General features: G+C 41.7%; 1 protein-coding gene across 1 annotated transcript in view; it reads left to right on the top strand.

Annotated features, from left to right (window-relative positions):
* The window catches only part of LOC311078912 (Fc receptor-like protein 5), a gene marked incomplete at its 5' end in the record, with an annotated part of 42110 nt that extends 28689 nt beyond the window's left edge, over window positions 1-13421 (top strand). The window contains 4 exons of the mRNA XM_084107965.1: window positions 11114-11389; window positions 11488-11838; window positions 11914-12544; window positions 13176-13421. Coding sequence (XP_083964091.1) covers window positions 11114-11389; window positions 11488-11838; window positions 11914-12341 — 1055 coding nt within the window. The 3' untranslated portion in view covers window positions 12342-12544; window positions 13176-13421. The remainder of the gene's footprint in view (window positions 1-11113; window positions 11390-11487; window positions 11839-11913; window positions 12545-13175) is intronic.
* Between the last annotated feature and the right edge of the window lie 6300 nt (window positions 13422-19721).

A 19721-nucleotide genomic window follows, 5' to 3' on the forward strand; every position in this document is an offset into this window, starting at 1 on the left:
AAGACGGCTGAACAGAGCATTAGTGAAACGCAGTTTCAAAATGCTCACGACCAGGAAAATCCTCGCGCATATTCGCCGAGGAGACTGGTTTATGTCATAGATCTGAAGGACGCGTATTTTCAAATACAGATAGCGTCACATCACAGGCGATACTTGAGATTCGCCTTCGAGGGTCAGACATACCAGTATACAGTCCTGCCGTTCGGCTTGTCCCTGGCACCTCGTACATTTACGAAGTGCATGGACGCAGCGCTCGCCCCTCTCAGACTCAGAGGCATGCGAGTGCTTAACTATTTGGACGACTGGCTGATCCTAGCTCAATCACGATCACAGCTCGTGGAGCACAGAACCATTTTACTCGATCACCTCGAGAATCTTGGTATCACGGTCAATTGGACAAAGAGTTCGCTGAACCCCAGTCAAGCGATTTCGTTTCTGGGTACCATTCTGGACTCACAGTCTATGACAGCGCGGCTGTCGCCACAGCGCGTGCTGCACATTCAGCGCGCGGCGAGATCCTTCCGCTGCGGCGCGACTACCCCGCTCAAAATGTTTCAAAGGATGCTGGGTCTCATGGCCTCAGCATCGCCAGTTCTTCAGCTGGGCTTGCTCCGCATGCGCCCTCTGCAGTTCTGGTTGAAAGCGCAAGTACCGCGCGGAGCGTGGGTGTCCGGCCGGTTACGTCTCAAAGTCAATCAGAGCTGTGTGACAGCCCTGACACCTTGGATGGCAGACGGCTGGTACCGATCAGGTGTAAGCCTGGGGACTTCCTCGAGAGTGAAGATGGTGTCGACAGACGCATCCACCTCGGGATGGGGAGCACTGCTCGAGGGCAGACCGTTCTTCGGCCTGTGGTCAGAACGAGAAAAGCTCCAACATATCAACTGCCTGGAAATGCTGGCAGTGCACAACGCGCTGACGCGTTTTTGTCCCCAAATCAAGGACCAACACGTCGTAGTCCGTTCGGACAACACGGCTGTAGTGTCCTACATAAATCGCCAGGGCGGTCTCAGATCCACATCCCTGTACAGGCTGGCGAAACGCCTCCTAACATGGGCTCAGCACAATTTGCGCTCGCTGAGAGCAGTGCATGTGCCTGGGCTGCAGAATGTGGGCCCAGACAGACTGTCCAGGAACAACATTCCCCTGGGCGAATGGTCTCTCCACCCACAAACAGTCCGGCTGCTGTGGGAGAGATTCGGCAGAGCGGAGGTGTACCTATTCGTGTCCCGCGAAAACGCTCATTGCCCCGTGTTCTTTTCCAAGAACGACAGCGCGCTGTCCCAGATGTGGCCGCGCTGCCCGTTATTCGCTTTTCCCCCCGTCTCCCTCCTGCCTCAGGTGCTAGAGCGGGTCAGGGAAACAAAATGCTCAGTACTGCTTGTAGCACCGTTCTGGAAGAACCAAGCATGGTTTCCAGTCCTGATGCAGTTAGCAGACATCGCTCCATGGCCAGTGCCATTGAGGAAAGATCTCCTCTCGCAGGCCAGGGGCTCGATTTGGCACCCACACCCGGAGTTGTGGTCCCTTCATGTGTGGGCGCTCAACGGATATCCGTTGATCTCGCAGAGGGAGTGATGAATACCATCACTCAGGCTAGAGCACCGTCGACTAGGCGGCTTTATGCCTCGAAGTGGTCGGTTTTCTCCGGCTGGTGTACAGCTCGGGGTCTATCACCCCTCGATTGTGAGGTGACGGAGGTTCTCTCCTTCCTACAGGAGCTGTTGGATAAGGGCAGATCCCCTTCCACGCTCAAAGTTTATGTGGCGGCTATTGCAGCGTTCTCTGGAACAACGCTAGGTCAGTCACTAGGAAGGAACGATTTAGTCATCCGCTTCCTCAGGGGAGCTAGGAGGCTGAATCCTCCCAGACCTCCTTCAGTCCCTATGTGGGACCTTTCTACGGTTTTGGCGGCCATGAAAGGTGCCCCTTTCGAGCCTATCCAATCTATTAGCCTCAAACATTTGTCTTTTAAAACAGTGTTTCTGATGGCTCTCGCTTCGGTGAAGCGCATAGGCGACCTGCACGCGCTCTCCGTGAGCCCAGCGTGCTTAGAGTTTGGACCTAATGACTCTAAAGTCATATTCAAGCCTAAGCATGGTTATGTGCCAAAATCCCTCAACACGCCGTTTCGGGCTCAGGTTATCTCCCTGTCTGCCCTGCCGGGATCAAGTGAGGAAGGGGACTCAAGTTTTCTTTGCCCCATTAGGGCTTTAAGAGCTTACGTGTCCCGCTCTGCTGTCTTCAGACAGACTGAGCAGCTCTTTGTCTCGTTCAGTGGACGTTCCAAGGGAATGGCTGTTTCGAAACAGAGCCTATCCAGATGGATAGTTGACGCCATAGCGCTGGCTTACACTGTCAAGGGACTCCAGTGCCCGCTAGGCGTTAGAGCGCACTCCACGAGAGGCGTCGCCTCTTCGTGGGCTTGGTCTAGCGGGATTTCCTTACAGGACATATGTATGGCGGCAGGCTGGGCCTCGCCGTCTACATTTATTAGGTTTTACAACCTAGAGGTTCCCGCCTTGCAGGCTAAGCTACTATCGGTGTAGTCAAATCAGCTGTCTAACTAGAACACTGAAATCGCATGCGCAGCGCGCTACCGACTGTATTATGGGCAGAATTGTGTAAGACCCACATTTCCCACATTAGTTCAGGTTCCCCACCCTGTCTGTGTGATGTCATATTCGCGTCTGCGGACGCGGCCATATAAGGACAGAGGGATTCCCCTTTTGTCTCTAGACTCTCTCTGTGAGGTCATGTTTTGCGTCTGCGGACGCTACAATATAGGGAATTAAGGTCCCCCCCCCCTTATTCCCAGACTCTCTGTGAGTCTATCTGGTGATTATGCACTGTATACCTGGGTTAGCTTCCAGTGATCGGTGTTTTATCCCAGCACGCACAGCGTTTTACAAGGGGTTCCTGCAGCGTTTTTACAAAAACGCAGTACGAGAGAACTCTCGTAAGAGAACGTACTCGGTTACTAACGTAACCTCGGTTCTCTCTAGAAGAGGGAACGAGTACTGCGTTCTCTGCCGTGCGTACGGTTCACTCTGGTTCACTTCGGCGATGAAAATCAAGTGAATCAGCCTTTTCGAGCTCCTTTTATAGAGGTTAGCCACACCCGTCTCGGCAGGAAATGGCAAGGAGGGCGCGAAGCGCCCTCATTGGCCTGACGTCACTCCAGGCCTCGCTCGATAGGCTTATGCAGTTGCCGCAGAGCAGCCAATGAGCGAGCAAGCTGTCTCGCCATAGCTGTGTACTGCTGCAACGCGCTTTACATATATGGAAAATTAAGGATAATTTTTTGCTTCAGTATTTCGTGAAAAGAGACTTTTCCCGCAGCGTTTTTACAAAAACGCAGTACTCGTTCCCTCTTCTAGAGAGAACCGAGGTTACGTTAGTAACCGAGTACGGTTTGTCCGGCCACAGCGGGACGAAAACACTCTCTCTCCTCTTTTCGCCGGTGAGTGAGGCGCGCGCGCTGAACGTTGCTCGTGACCGTCCGCTCTGTCATCCCTTGTGAACGGCGCAATCTGCGCGGCCCAACAAGGGGGAGAGCGGGTTCGCTTTCTGTAAATAAGAAAAGCTTGCCGCGAGCTTGGAGAAGCGAACAGCATACATTTTTATCTGCCGCGAGAGCCGGGATTGAACCCGGATCCCTGGCGCAAAAGCCTAAGATTCTGCCACTGAGCCACAGGGGAGAATACATTAGCTTTCGGTTAGAGCGAGCATATAAGAGCGTCATGTCTTGCGACGGCGTTTGCTTGCAGGCGTGCGTGTATTTATAACAGGCTCGTATACTGCAATATGAACAATTCCAGTCGCCTGAACTCAAGAGGGGACTGAGAAATGTGTGAGGAAGGGAGGTAGGTCCGGCCAGGGCGGGACGAAAACACTCTGTTCTCCTTTCGCCGGTGAGTGGCGTGCGAGGACGGAGTAGCTTTCTTGTAACGTAAAGAGAGCTCCAGGACCGTCCGCTTCTGCCATCCCTTGTGAGCGGCGCAGTAGCGCGGCTCGAACAAAGGGAAAGGAAGCTCGCTCCGAGACCGTCCACTTCTGCCATCCCTTGTGAGCGGCGCAGTAGCGCGGCTCGAACAGAGGGAGTGTATCTATCTCATTCGCCTCATCCCCTGACGCGGCGGCGGCGCGGGCGAGAGCCGGCGGTTGAACGGCCGGGAGGGGGGGCGGAGAGAGCGAGCGAGAGAGAAGCTCGAGGGAGAAGTTCCGGCGAGCTCCTCAGTCACATCAGTGTCCGGTGGTCTCTGCGAGCGGCGCTTCTTCTTGCGCGGCCCGGCAGGAACAGGCGGAACGACAGCTTGGTCGAAAACTTCAAGTCGAGCCCGCAGGGTCGACATTGAAAGTTCTTCGCACTCGGGGCAGCCGCCCGTAGAGAGTGCGGTGGCGGCGTGCTCGCGGCACAAGCCGCAGGAAAAAAACGAGGCATTTTTAGAAAAACGCCTCGTGCTCTTTTAGAATGAGAGAAAGTATGTGTCGCAGTAGGCGAACACACACAGCAGTAAAAGGATATGTCGCCGGATAGCGTAGCAGGCACGGATGGCTGAAGGCGGCGAAGGCGGCCGGCTTCTTCAGGCGCTGTCCTAGGCTTGCTGGTCGCTGGTTTCAACGGCGGCGGCTCTCAAGATCCAGCGATGCGAAGAGCTTCGCTGAAGACAAGAAAATCAGATATTAAGCCTGTGAGCCTTCGTTATATACACTCTGGCCACACCCATCTTGACGGTTAGAAGGGTGTGGAGGGCGCGAAGCGCCCTCATTGGAGGCCACGTTTCACGAGGCTCACTGATAGGCTTAAGCAGTTGCCGCCGAGCAGCCAATGAGCACGCTTATACAGCCTGCCTTGGTCTGCCGGCTGCCGCACTGCGTTGACAATGAATACAAAATTAAGGATAATTTTTGGCTTCAGATCTCGAAGAAAGAAGACTTTCCCGTAGCGTAAGCAACTTACGCAATACGAGAGAACCTCTCGTAAGAGAACTCTGAACTATAAATATTCCCTGAAATTACCAGAACATCCCACTTCATGATTTTATGGTGAAATGTCTTATTTTTCAATTCACCTCACACAACTTTCACCACTGTTGCATATTTCACTCAAAATTATGATATACACATTCTCTTACAGTGAGGTAAATTCTTTATTACAAATACAAACAAGATAATACTTCCCAATAATGAATACTATGTAGCAGTCCTAGACGAGAAAATGGCAGCCACACACACACACTCTCTGAGCATGTTCATCTCTGAGCTTGTCTTTAACATATGCAAATGGCTCCGAAGCCAAATTAATTTGAGTTAATCAAATAAAATAAATCTCATAGATGACACTATTTACATTTTATGGTAGACGTATTAAATATATATGTATTATTCTTAATTAGATATATTTAAATAAAGTGAACACAATTTAAATGTGTCATACCTAAGAAGGGCTTGAATCATTTTTTTCAGAAAAGACAAACACTTCAAATCAAAATAAATTACACAGTTTACTGTACAAAAAAGAATGATAAAACAGAAGACTAGTGAAAGATATGATCAGTAACATAAATGAGCTCAACACTGCATCACTGTTCACTTCCAGATAAACCGCAGCCGATTCTGACTGTAACGCCCCAGAGTTCAGTGTTCACTGGAGACACAGTTACTCTCAGCTGTGACGTGGGAAGCTCAACTGGATGGACGTTTGACTGGTGGAAAGACTCAAACCGTGAATCCAGTGATGAGGCAGGAACTAAAACAATCAGTTCTGTGAGAGTCTCTGATGGAGGAACATACTGGTGTAGAGCAAAGCGAGGAGAATACTACACACACTTCAGTAATGTTGAGATAACAGTGAGAGGTAAGTGCTCTTTTACTCTGTAGATTTTTTTCAGTGAAAGCTAATTTTGAGTTTTAAAAGATTCAAACATGAAGTGTGTGTTTGCTCATTTCACAGAGAGACCCAAACCTGTAGTGAAGGTGAAGCCTGATGTTCGTGTGTTCAGAGGAGAGAGAGTCACTCTCACATGTGACATACAGGAGACAGGAGTCTGGAGGTACAGCTGGTATAAAGATCAAGATCACAGCAGAATAACAGACCAGATCTATAACAGCGCAGGACAAGACCAGATCTATATAATCACATCTGTGGATCCGTCTCATGCTGGTCTGTACAGCTGTAGAGGAACTCTGACTGAAACCCAACAGAACTCAGAGATCAGTGATGGAGTTACACTGACAGTATCAGGTGAGTGTGTTCATCATTTCATCACATCACTTTTACCTGAAGACATTGAGTAGAAAAGAGTTTACTTTGTCTCACACTCAGTCAGATTATGTTTGTTAAGAGTTTGTAATCATCTCTATATACAGTGACAGGCTGATTATGATCTCAGATCTTCTCAGAGTTCATTATCTAGAGAGCGGGGAACAGTCTAATACTTTTTGACTTTCTCAGTTTGTGTAAATTCACTCGGGGTTCAGAGTATTTATTTTTTCCACATTCATTTCCCACATGTCTAGTACAATTATGTGGTTTTGTTTAATTAATACAGTATATACCTTTTTTTTTCTTTTTTTTTCTTGATTTACCCCGAAAGAATGGAAGTGAAATGTGACAACATGCCCCATAGGTGGAGTACATGGTAACATGTTAACCTTAAAATGTTATCAGATCTAATTAAAAAATATACAAGACAAACTAAAATATGTTGTCAATAAAATACAATTATTGACTTTTTCATATAAAATAATGGCATTTTTTAATAAGTAAAAATAAATATATATTTTTTAGATTTACAACAAACACCACATATCAGCTATACAGCATAGTACAAAACATAATAATAATTCATAATTTCTGAACTCTGACTCTGTCTTTATTCACCTTTTTCTCATGATTTCTCAATAGAATTGATAAAAGTGTAGAATAGAATATCATAGTTCTAATAGAGGCTCATTGTAACGCAGTGTGACAACATGCCCCGCCTGTACAACTGGGATTCAAACCCTGCTAGTGTCTTCTGCTGGTTAGATCAGCATTAAATAACTATCTCAACTGTTAAATAATAGATTGGAGATTAAAATAATATCAAATTTGTCTAATTTTAAATAAACATTAAATCAAAATTTAAGTAAGAAATTCAATTTTGCTATGGTTAAATAAATGTTCAGTGATATCATCCAAAGATTGTTCACTATATTGTTGATATGACAACTAGTAAATACACTGAGACCACATCCACACCAAACCAGAGTTTCCCAATCCAATCTTTTTTCCCTCATTTTAAAAAAAAAATTCTGTAAACACGGCATCGTCTCAAGAAATATCTGCGTACGCACGAAACCACTGAAACCGACTCAAAACGCTGTAGTTCACATGCCAGACCAGTGTGTGGCGCTGTAATCCTGCCACAGAGATACACTAAAAATGGAGAAGACTTGGAGCATGTGCATAAACCTGGTGCGCTGTATACAATAATAATAGGCTCAGTAGTTTCTTCTTTATTTTATTTATTTATTTTTACTAATAACTTTATTGAACAATATAAACAACCATAAATAGCCTGGTACAAAATATGAAATGTCTCAGACAACAGACAAGCATCATAGCATGAGAAAGAAAATATGAAGAAATAAAGAAATAAAACAAAAATACATTCAAGTGAATAATACATAAAGAAATAAGAGGCTCAGCAGCTTCTGCAACACGAACACACCGCAGTTGTTTTTGCTCTTACGTGACGTAGTGGTGCGGTGATGATATCATTGTTTCACAAAATACACGGATTGGCTGTACACACGAAAACGCAAGTGTGTCGGTTTCAGATTTATCCACTCTGGGACCTTGTTTCAAAAAATAGCGGTTTCAGGCTCCCAAAACGCCGGATGCGTGCGATTTACGTAGGCTATACAGCTGAGCGCGTCTCCGTGTGTACGGGCTCTAAGCTTCATCTTGCTGGCATGTGTGGAAAGTTTTAAACCGTGTGTTACAACCAAGCGGCAACATTCTAATCTGAAAAATGAAGCCTACCCGGAAGTGCGAAAAACTGCAATACATCGAAAATCTGCTAGGGGCAGGTCCCAAAAGGGAGCAAATGTCCATAGACCCCATGTTAAAATGTCCGTTTTCACAGCATAAATTCATGTTTTTACAGGTTGGTCCCATGGACTTTTATTGTATTTTTCGATAGGTTCCGAGTGCCTGACAACTGTGAGGGGGGTGAATTTTTTTCTAACTCGTTAGTTTAGATCGTATTTAGATATAAAATGTATGACAAATAAGGGCGTGGTTAACTTTGATTGACAGCTTGATTGACAGCTGATAACGAGCATAGGCTGCGCCGAGTGGAATTCCTGAAATTTGACGTCTCGGCCATGATCTGACACAACACATCATACCACCTCTGTATCTGAACATTTGTATTGAAATATCGTACATAAAATGGGTTGCGTTCGTTGTAGTACTAACTTGTTAACTGTTCACATGAGTTTACCCGGATAGTATCTTGCAGGATACATAACTATAAGGTGTCTGAACATGCCTTTAAGAGACATACATGAACTTCACGTTGCAACTTACCAGCAAATTCAGATGGGTTGTACTCTTCAGCAGCTTTGCAGTGAATGTAGTAGCCATAGACTGTAAAAAGTAGCCTAGTCTGCCAGTCGATCTTGTAACGTTAGCTGAGGCTGCTTGGCTGAAGAGGCGGGTCCACCGGCCGGCTCAGTCTCACACAAAGCCCGCCCTTTTACCCATATATGGATTGGCCAGAGGGTGGGCGGGGTTAGGATTTCCCAAGATTTTCCAAGATGGCGCCACCCATACCCCCCATAAACGGCCTCAAAACCATTCTTCAGTAAGTCTATGGGTGACGTCACAGATGCTTTGTCCATATTTTTTACAGTCTATGGTTACAACTAGCTCTGCGTTAGTTTGTGCCTCGCTCACCCCTATCCTCCAGACATGTTCAGTTCATTTATGAGCTGCTGCCCTTCAGATTATCCCCTTCCGGAACAAAAATATATGGGAATATACTGCAAAATATAATGCAATATATTACAAAATACATGTCCATATATGGGAAACTAGAGCTTATATTTTTCAATACACTGCAATATATGCATTGACCATATGGCGATATATTAATACCAGTAGCCGGCGGTGCATTTCACACCTAACCTTCAGTGGTGTCCCAGCTGAATTAATCCAGCTCTTAATACGCTTTTAGTAGTGTAGCGCTCCGACTCTATAATTTTGAAATTGCTGTTTTATTTTGCACCGGCAGTTATAGGGTTAATGCGGTGAGTTTATATCTGCAATATTATATTACACATGCAGTACCATATCTGATCACATATACATCTATATATTATGAAGTGTATTACTGAATATTAAATTCCATACATTATGATATATTAGTAAATACATTGTAACTTTTTTTTTCAATATATGAAAAGCGGTAATTCCTTATGTATTATTCAATATATTGTAATATATTAACACAATATATTATTATGTATATGTTCAAATATACTGTTAAACCATTTAATATATTGATCATTTATAGGGAAATATATTTTCTTTTCATAAGGGTCTGCAGATTAATGAAACCAGCTGTTTGAGTCTCTTAGTTTGTGTTTCTGTCTTTCTTCTCAGATTTCCCCACATCTACAGTGACTGTGACACCAGACAGTTGTGTATTCACTGGAGAAACAGTCAATCTGAAGTGTGTGATAAAGTCTTATTACAACTGGAGATATGAGTGGTATAATGGCAGTGTAATATTACAGACGTCTGATCATCGTTACACTGTAAACAGAGACACTTTCACTATCAGAGGAGCTACTGAGTCTGATCAGGGTCAGTACGGGTGTAAAGGACAGAGAGATGGAAGACCAAACTCATCAACATCAAGCTCTGCTGTTTCTCTCTCTGTGAAGGGTGAGTTGAACATCATTGTCCTCATAAACTCTCTCTACATGATCACGATCACACAACCAATCGAGAGACTGCAGGGTCACATGACCCACAGGTGGGACGTTTGTCATTATATATTTTAAACAATAATATTTTAGTAAAAACCTAAAGTAATATTGACAAACTATATATCATTTGAAAGCTTGCTGACTGATTTTCAAAATAAATGACAGAGGATCAGTAATTTATCAATTTGCAACTAGAATATTTAATACGCATTAGGCATGTTCAGGCCTTTATTTTGAAATAGCTGAACATGATAAATCATGAAAGATTGGTAGAAACTCCTTTTCATGCCAACAGTTCAAAAGATAAAACCAATTCAATTGTATGAGGAAAAAATGTCTGAAAAGGTTTTAAATATAATGAAACAAATGATGGATTATTGATATGTGATGCGGCGTGAGCTGTAACGCACATATGTGTTTTTATGCATTTATTAGAGGTTGAATTCAAATCAAATACTGCTAAACTGCCCATGCTACTTCTCAATAGATCTCTACTTCATAAATTGTATGATAATTATGGAAATATATGGTTTAGATCACTCTAAACATGTATGGAAATGCAGGCGTCCTTATATGGTCATTAACAGAGCTTGGCTGTCATCTAGTGAAAAGGTTTGGTACTGCGCCCAAACTAAATCTCACTGAAAGATCAATTTTTGAGACATCAACCTAAAATCTGGAACACAACTTGGCTTTGATTTTCTTTCAGTTTTAAAGTAAAACATGTTTTGTAAAAATATATATTTTATATAAATAATTATATTTTTTACATTATATACATTTTCATAAACTCAGACTTCTATAACTTTTTTTTTTCTGTTTCACTTTCATGATTTTCACTTCTACAATAATCTTCCAAATGTCTTCTTTAAAACAAGAGCAGTCATAGGTCTATATTCCTAATCATTCTTGATTTACAACTATTTAAGTTTGGATAGTGATTTTCATGTCTATGTGATAAAGAGGGGTGACAGTGAAGGGGTAATGTGGAGCTCAACTCTTTTCTTATGCACTTCTGTATCAGCCACATCTGTTCCAATAAGAGGACTGAAGCAATTATTTGAGTCATTTAAATGCTCATTTATTTGACTCTTGAGGATCTGAATCTGTTGTTGTTCTCCTGCAGATCTAAAGCCGAAGCCTGAACTCACATCAGATCCTGCAGGAGCTGCACTGACTGGAAACACAGTGACTTTGACCTGTCGCATGGATCCGTCCACTGGAGACTGGGACTCTTACTGGTACAAACACACACTGAACCCTGAGACAGAGAAGACAGAAACAAACTACAGCCTGAAGATTGATTCAGTGTCTGATGGAGGCCAGTACTGGTGTAGAGCTGGAAGAGGGAAACCAGTCTATTACACACAATACAGTGATGCACTGTGGGTAAATGTTACAGGTGAGAGAGACTGTAGTGTGTGATGCAACAAATACAGATCAGAGACAATATCTACACAACTTCTGAAACTATAAATGCAATAATCTGTGTTTGTACAGTGAGGCCTAAAGCTGTGCTGACGGTACGACCTGAGGAACGAGTGTTTAGAGGAGAAACAGTCACTCTCAGATGTGATATAAAGTGGGGAGGAGACGCTGAGTGGACATACAGATGGGAAATAGAGGGAACCAACAACTGGGACAGAAACTCTGCCAATCGATGTACAGAACAAGACTGCTGCACCAGTGGAGCTGATAAACAGACACACAGAAAGGCTGTCAGTCGGTGTTCAACACAAGAGTTAAACATCAGCCGTGTTGATCTCTTTCACAGCGGTAAATACACCTGTACAGGACAGATACACACTCAAAGCTCTCAGCGCAGTGATGCTGTTACACTGACTGTCTCAGGTGAGTGTGTGTTTGTTGTGATCAGCTTCTCCATCAGTTTCTCTACGGCTCTGTAACTCGTGATGTTTTGTTCAGCTGAAGCTCAGGCATCAGTGCGAGTGTCTCCACAGCCGTGGCTGACTGAAGGAGAATCAGTGACTCTGACCTGTGAGGTTTCAGGCTCCTCTAAAGGCTGGACGTTCAGCTGGTTCAGAGATCATGATCATCTGTCAGACAGCAGCAGAGGAGCTGGAGGATCTTACACTCTCAGTCCTGCTGCTCTACAGCACACAGGAGTTTATACGTGCAGAGCAGAGAGAGGACGACCAGCCTATTACACACACAACAGCAGCTCACACACACTGTGGATCACTGGTGAGGGTTTATGCTTGTGCTCATCCGGATCTGTGTTTCACTGCAGTCTCTGTGCTGTCAGTTTTGATGGAGATTTTCCTCTTTTCAGGAGTTTCTGCTTCAGTGTCTCTGGTCATCAAGCCCAGCAGAAGTCAACACTTCTCATCTGACTCTCTCTCTCTGAGCTGTGAGGATCAGAGTAACTCTGCTGGATGGACAGTGAGAAGATACACAGACAAAGACACACAAACCTGTGCAAAACAAACAGGATCTCGATGTGCAATCGACTCTCTCAGCACATCTGACACTGGAGTGTACTGGTGTGAGTCTGAATCTGGAGAGAAACGTCTTCCTCGAAACATCACTGTACATGGTGAGTCCAATCACTCTTACAACTAAGATAATAAATAACAATCTGTTCAGATTAAAAATTATTATAATTGAGAATTCAGTCATGTGATTATGCATTAAACTAACTGAAAATATCAGATTTTTACCCCCCAGCACATTGAATATCAAGATTTCAACTTTATAATAAAATAAAATACACTACATTATCATTAAGTATTGGATTATATAATAACCCGTATATTTTATGATAACCCAATTTTCAGCATCATTACTCCAGTCTTCAGTGTCACATGATCCTTCAGAAATCATTCTAATATGATGATTTGATGCTCAAGAAACATTTATGATTATTATCATTGTTGAAAACAGTTGTGCTGCTTCATATTTATGTGGAAAACATTTATTTTTTCTTTGATGAATAGAAAGTTTGAATAACAATTTATTTGAAATATAAAACTTTTGTAACATTATAAATGTCTTTTTGGATCAATGCATTTGATAATGAATCCTCGCTGAATAAAAGTATCAGTTTCTCAGATTAACGGTAGTGAACATTTTGACCCTCCAGATCTTATTAATAATTGAAGTATGGCTCTGATTAACAACAGCCTGTATCGTCACTACATCTGTTGATGTATTTCTTGTGTTTGTAGACGGTGAGGTGATTCTGGAGAGTTCTGTTGATCCTGTGATTGAGGGAGAGACTCTGACTCTACACTGTTTACATCGATCTACAAACTCCTCGATCCTCAGCGCTGATTTCTATAAAGACGGATCACTGATCCAGAATCAGACGACAGGAGAGATGAGCATCACTACTGTCTCAAAGTCACATGAGGGTTTCTACTACTGTAAAACAGAGAGAGGACAGTCACTCCACAGCTGGATCTCAGTCACCGGTGAGATGATTTAATGAGAAACGCCACACCATTATTATACTATTATATATTATAGTCTCTGGCTCATATTTCTGCTGGAGCAAAATCAGTTATTGACATCAGTGTTTATTGTTTCACATAAACGAAAGCATAACCATCAAATCACATGCAAAATATACTTGTCATGTACTGGTCGGAGACACGAAGGTTGAGGATCCAAACACAGTATTTATTAGTGATGTTACGTTCTGTGCCGAGGCTTCGGAGTGTGTGTCGAGAAATCCCGGAAGCTTTCAGTGAAGCTCGTATGGAGGCTTGTGTCGCTTTAGACGTCATTGATGACTGGTTCAGGAAGCGGTTCCAATCTTGGCACAATATTTTGACAGATATATAAACTCATGGTTTAAACCCAGCCAGGGCCGTCGCTAGTGGGGTGAAAGGTGGTGACAATTATAGGGGCCCCCGCTGCCCACGGGGCCCCACAAAATCCTGCAGTTATACTATATAGTCCCCTGTTGTATGAATAATTCTAATATTTATATTAGTTGTATGCCTGAGATTTAAATGAAAACCACAAAATCATGCAATTTGGTTACATTTTTTTTCCAAATATTCTCTTACCTCCCTATAAATGGTTTAGTCCGATCTAAAGTATTTATTAATTATTAATTATTCAGTCAGTGACAAACATCATGGACCCAATACAATTGTAAGTCCCACCCCAGCCATGAACAGAACCAATCAGAGTTGAGGCGGCAGTGCCTGAAGTTAACCATGAACTTGGTGGAAGAGCAGGAGACTGACTGACAAAATGTCGGGGAAAAGAAAACATGAATCAGGGAACCAGAAACGCCATGAAAAGAAGGAGAGTGAGGCCAGGAGAGCTGTTGTATCCCAGTCGATCAAGACGTTCTTAAAGACATGTTGTAGCCTATTATTATTTTGCTGGGATTAAGAAAACTACCGTCTACAGCCTGCCGGGTCCTTTCACTTTTCATCATTGGTGCACACCACAATCGACCGAATGATTATGGTCAAAATTCCTGTCTTTTTACACTGTTGTAAATAGAGTTAAAAAATTGACACGAGTCACGACGCATTGCATTATGCACCTGACCTGCCGGCTGATGATGTATTTATCACATCAATAAAACACGAATACACACTGCACTTAAATGAATACATTATCTTTATTTAATAATATTATCTTTATTAAAAAATAAGACAATAAATTACTTTTTTTTATTTGAATGCATTCTTGTCAATTTATAAATGTTTACTTTTTGATTTATGAATTATAACTGACTGATGGGGAAAAAAAACAAACATTATTTTGCTGTTACTTTTAAAAAAATTGGTTTTATTATTATTTGACAATTTCTTTTTATTAGTTGTAATTTGTATATACATTTAACTTTTAAAATAAAGGTTTTACAACAACATCACCTTCTTCTGTTATATGTGGGCCTCCATGCTCATCTATTGTACAGTATATGATATATTGGTGGAGGGTGGTGGGGGCCCACATCAATATTTTTTCAGGGGGCCCCGAATCCTCTAGCTACGGCCCTGAACCCAGCCACTTTCCAGTTTTAGAATAATAATATTGGCCCCATGCGTATTATGACCAAATAATTGATTCACACACATTTGGAAACCCCTTTTTTGTTCAAGCCAATACATTTATAGAAACAAGAATAAGCCACCTTTTTCTTGCTTCTATTAGGAGTTGAAGTGTCTTTTGCGTCAAAAATACACGGCCAGTCCGTTAAAGTGTTGCACATTTTCACAAACACAAAAAGGCAAAAACATGAAACATCTTTGAAATTCTTTCGGCCAATTCTTCCAAACAACGCTCAAGTATGTAATGTCTCCAATTCCTGTGGAATCTTACATGTTTTGAATCTGTATAATATCTTCCTTAGATTCCGATTTAGACAATTTCCTCATATTTGACAGCCAGACGGTGAGATAACTGCTTCTCCTTCCTCTCTTCAATCCCTTTAGCTAAAACAGCATATACTTGTATGAATACATGAGGAGGAGTGGCTTTAAAGCTAACTTAAAGTAAAATATACAAGGACAACTTTGAGTAAATGCAGTACAGGATAACTTCAAGTAAATTCTTGAATAATACAGCACTATACATAAAACAGAATAAAAGATGAGAATAATAATAATACAAATTGAAAACATATTAAATTGGCTCTTACAACATTTATTACACAGTTATGTAATACAATCATTATATACCATCATAAAATACACATTGTATTCATATAAATAGATTAGTCTATGTGGGAATATTTTTTTTTTAAATTATTTCTAAGCCTTAACTGGCGCAAAATACAGTGTATCACAGACAGCGCAGGACTTAAACTGAGGCTGACAAACTCTCCTACAAATGACCTCAACTAGAACATCATTATGGAGTAGCACAAAATACACAACGTTTTCTGTAGTGGCTGGGCCGGATCAGCACCGAATATAACGGTTCAGCAAAGACGACGGTTTGGCCAGTCGGTGGAAAAATGGCTTTTGATGGAGCAAAAACGACAATGAGACGTAATGGCAATGAGACGGGCGAGAGCGCTCAAAACTCTTCAGATCGCATTATTTAGTGGAACATTAATAGAAACTGTCATCCGCTGAAAAGAAAATGAGGCGTCAACATGAGAATTAAAAGTAGCCACGTGATCACAAATTAATCAGAGCAGACGCGATTCAATTAGTGTATCCTTCTTATATGTAAAATTATTAAAAATACCAGTTTATGCAGTTTAATTATGGCCTCTAAGATCGCAGTCGGAAACTATTAGCCCCGGTTTATAGCCCTCGCTCGTACTGGCTCGACAGTGGAAATGCGGCTAATAATTTCTGACTGGCATATAACTGCACAAATCAAACAAACATTAACGTGTAAAGGTAGAGACCAGTCAAGCTCAATGGTAAGTCCGGCCTTGATCACAGATCACATCAGGTCACCTGTAATGGATCTGCTTGTTTTACACTCTTTGACCACCAGGTGGTGTGAGCAAATGAAGCCTCGAGAAATGAACCCTTTAGTGAACCACTGGACTGAAAAGCTTCAATGTTTCATGAGGCTTCATCTCACCACTGTAAGAAATTGTAGTCTGCCTCGACCCAGATTCCACTCCTGAATATATTTTAGAATGAGCTCATCCCCAAAATGGCTTAATTATCATAGAGATTAAGGCAGTCAAGTTATATTGTTTCTTGACCATTTGGGTTGATCACATCCTGAGCAAATGGTAGTCAGTTGTAGAATGGGAATGGGTGTGGGACACAGAGAACCTTCTCAGACAATGGGGTGTCTCAACTTCATTAACATACAGACCACAGCTGTCACAACAGGAGCAACTTAATTTACATTAAGAGTTGTAAACTGTAACAGGATAAAAGTTTTAAGATTCGGATGTTCTGGGTTCATTCTGACGCCGGTGAACCCAAGGTGCTTTGTGTACCTTGCCACTGCTATACTGTAATAAACTTCATTTTTGAGATCTTCGACGTCCACATCATTTTTTCTTATACCACCACTACTCAGTGGTTCAGGAAGCCTCATTTTGCCATCACTACAAACAATAACCGAGTTAAGGGCTGAGGCGAACAGAGAAATCCAACTGAACAAGCAGAGAATCAGGAAATCCAGGAAACAAAGTTTTAGAAATGCAGTCAAGACATATGCAACACTTAGCGATGAATGACTGAATTGACCATCAGGCTTATAAAGGGTGAGCTAACAAGGTTAATGAGACACAGCTGAAAACAATGAGTGCTGATGAGTTTGGGCAAAGGATTATGGGTAATGAAGTCCATGACAGAGTGGCACTGGTCTGGGATTGAGTGTCCTCTGGTGTTTATCAAGGGCACTCCAGCTGGTGATCGTGACAATACTGAGATTTAGTGAAATCAACACCTTATAAACAACATCCCGCAACTTTTCATTAATTATTAATTATTTTTGTTTTTTATTTATTTACTCACCCTCATATCATCCAAACATGTATAACTTTATTCTTCTGTGGAACATAAAATAAGTTATTTGGAAAAATGTATCTGTGTTTTTGTCCATACAATGTAACTGAAAAAAATCCTTCAAAATATCTATTATTATAGTAAGGATAGTATGATCTCTGTAAAATATCAGTCTTTAAATGCAAGATATTTAAAGTGTACCTAAAATATACTTGTAATAGTTTCACTTTAGCACAATCAGATATACTTAAATTTAGAAATCTATTTTTTGTTCCACACAAGAAAGAAATTCAAAATGAATGTCAGTAAATTTTGGCAGATTATGAATTTTTAAATGAACTATTCCTTTAATACAGAGCTCTGAAAGGGAAATGGTGGTGGAATAAGATGAGACAGGAGGAAAAATATTTTTGTTTTATATTGTTGTAAAGTTTTCTTTGTTCGAAGCAGAGACCAGTGAGACAGTCGGGATCACGTTCAAACAGAAGTATTCTTTATTGAGAACTCTGCTGTACGCGGCTGTAGAAACTTCCAACATGATCTAATCTAATACAGTATGCATTGTAGTTATATACATTCCAAGGGGGAGGGATTACATAGAGGTGGAGACTCTGAACAAAGCATGCAAATGAAGTAGGAACACACCCTACTCTGAGTCCAATTGAATCAGCATAACTACTCAAATGATCCAATCAGCCTGACGGTATCACCCATATCTTCACATGATCACAGAGACAAAAGCACAGCTGTACATTGAGCTTACTGGGCAGGAAATGCATAAGGGCAAAGGGTGAGGGTGAGAGTCTCAGGAATTGACTCATTTAGAGAACAAAGGAAAACCAGGTCGGGCAGGAATATCTTGCTGTAAACTCAGTAATCACTTTCTCAGTTTATATACTAACTAAATTAAACATTTAATAAAAATGTAATCCAACAATATTCATTCACAAACTTTGTTGCAGAATAATGTGCTTGTGTTTCTGTTTTTCAGGTCAGATTTCTGTCCTCAAAATCCTCAGTTCTCTTCTGGCCGCTTCTCCGTATCTGCTAGCGACAGTCGTGCTGCTTTACAAATGTTACAGAGCGAGAGGTAAAACTTCTGTCTGACACACACACACACACACACACACACACAACTCTCTCTCTCTCTCTCTCTCTCTCTCCTCTCACTGAGAGATCTGCCTTTACTGCCTGTCTTTTATATAAATCTATATTTTAAACAGATAATGGACATTCATGAAAGCAATAACTGTGAAAAAAAAAAAAACATAAGACATGTTCGTTTAAATGCTGAAAATGTTTTTTGTGTGTATTTCACAGTTTCAACTGAAGACCAAAGTCAGTTCACCGTAGCAGAGGAAGAAACTCCAACCTGATATTAATGAGCTGCAATAAACGAGCCTGACAAAAAAAATTTTTTTGAAAACGCAAACTTTTAAAAACGTGTTTCAAAGTGCAAGTTTTTGAAAACGAGACCCTTATCATCTCCGTGTAAATACAAAAAATGTGAATTTGTGAAAACAGTGACATCATGCACATGCGTAGGCTATTGCGTGTTTAGTCTATAAGCTTTTTTAAATGAAAGGTTCCTTACAACAGACTCAAGGATGATATATGTTTTCGAAGCCCTTGTGTTCAAAGGTTTTGACATTTTCTTAAAGGAAGTAAAATTGACTTTATATCAGAGGAGAACATTCTAAGATTGGGATTATAGTGAATGTTTCTGGCTTTGTGAAGGTGAAATTTTCCCAGAAGACAAAGTAATAATACAGTATTATCAAGATTAACATCCTTAGAATGACAATCGGACAAAAACATGATAGATTATGTAATTTGTGTCTATAGGCCTGTGCGCTCAGCTCGAGTGAACTATAGTAAAATAATGTGTGTATGCACAGTCCCGTTGTCTTCATTTACAAAGTCACATCGCCAACTACTTGTCATGTGTAATACAGCGTTATTAGTCGTTTTTTACGGAATCCGTGTGAACAGGGATATTTTTGATAACGTTGTCATCTGTACAAAGAAAAAAAAAAACGTTTCTGTTTTTAGCACATCGTGTTCATGTAAACGTACCCTTGTTCTCCAGAGTGCAGTGGAAAGCCTCCAGTAGGCGGCGGCAAATCACTGTCAATGAGTGAGTCATTGAACCTCATTCAAATTAGGGCTGCACGATTAATCGCGATTATTAAATCGCAAAGGCTGCGATTATTTTTTTATGCGCACCTTGTCATTGATGTATGGCTTTGTAAACACTGTGAGTTTGAGTCACTTATAACGTGCATTTTGAAAAAGCAACACACATCAAACATCTTTTCCAAC

This window comes from Abramis brama, assembly GCF_963993115.1.
Source record: "Abramis brama genome assembly, chromosome: 3".
NCBI lineage: Eukaryota > Metazoa > Chordata > Actinopteri > Cypriniformes > Leuciscidae > Abramis > Abramis brama.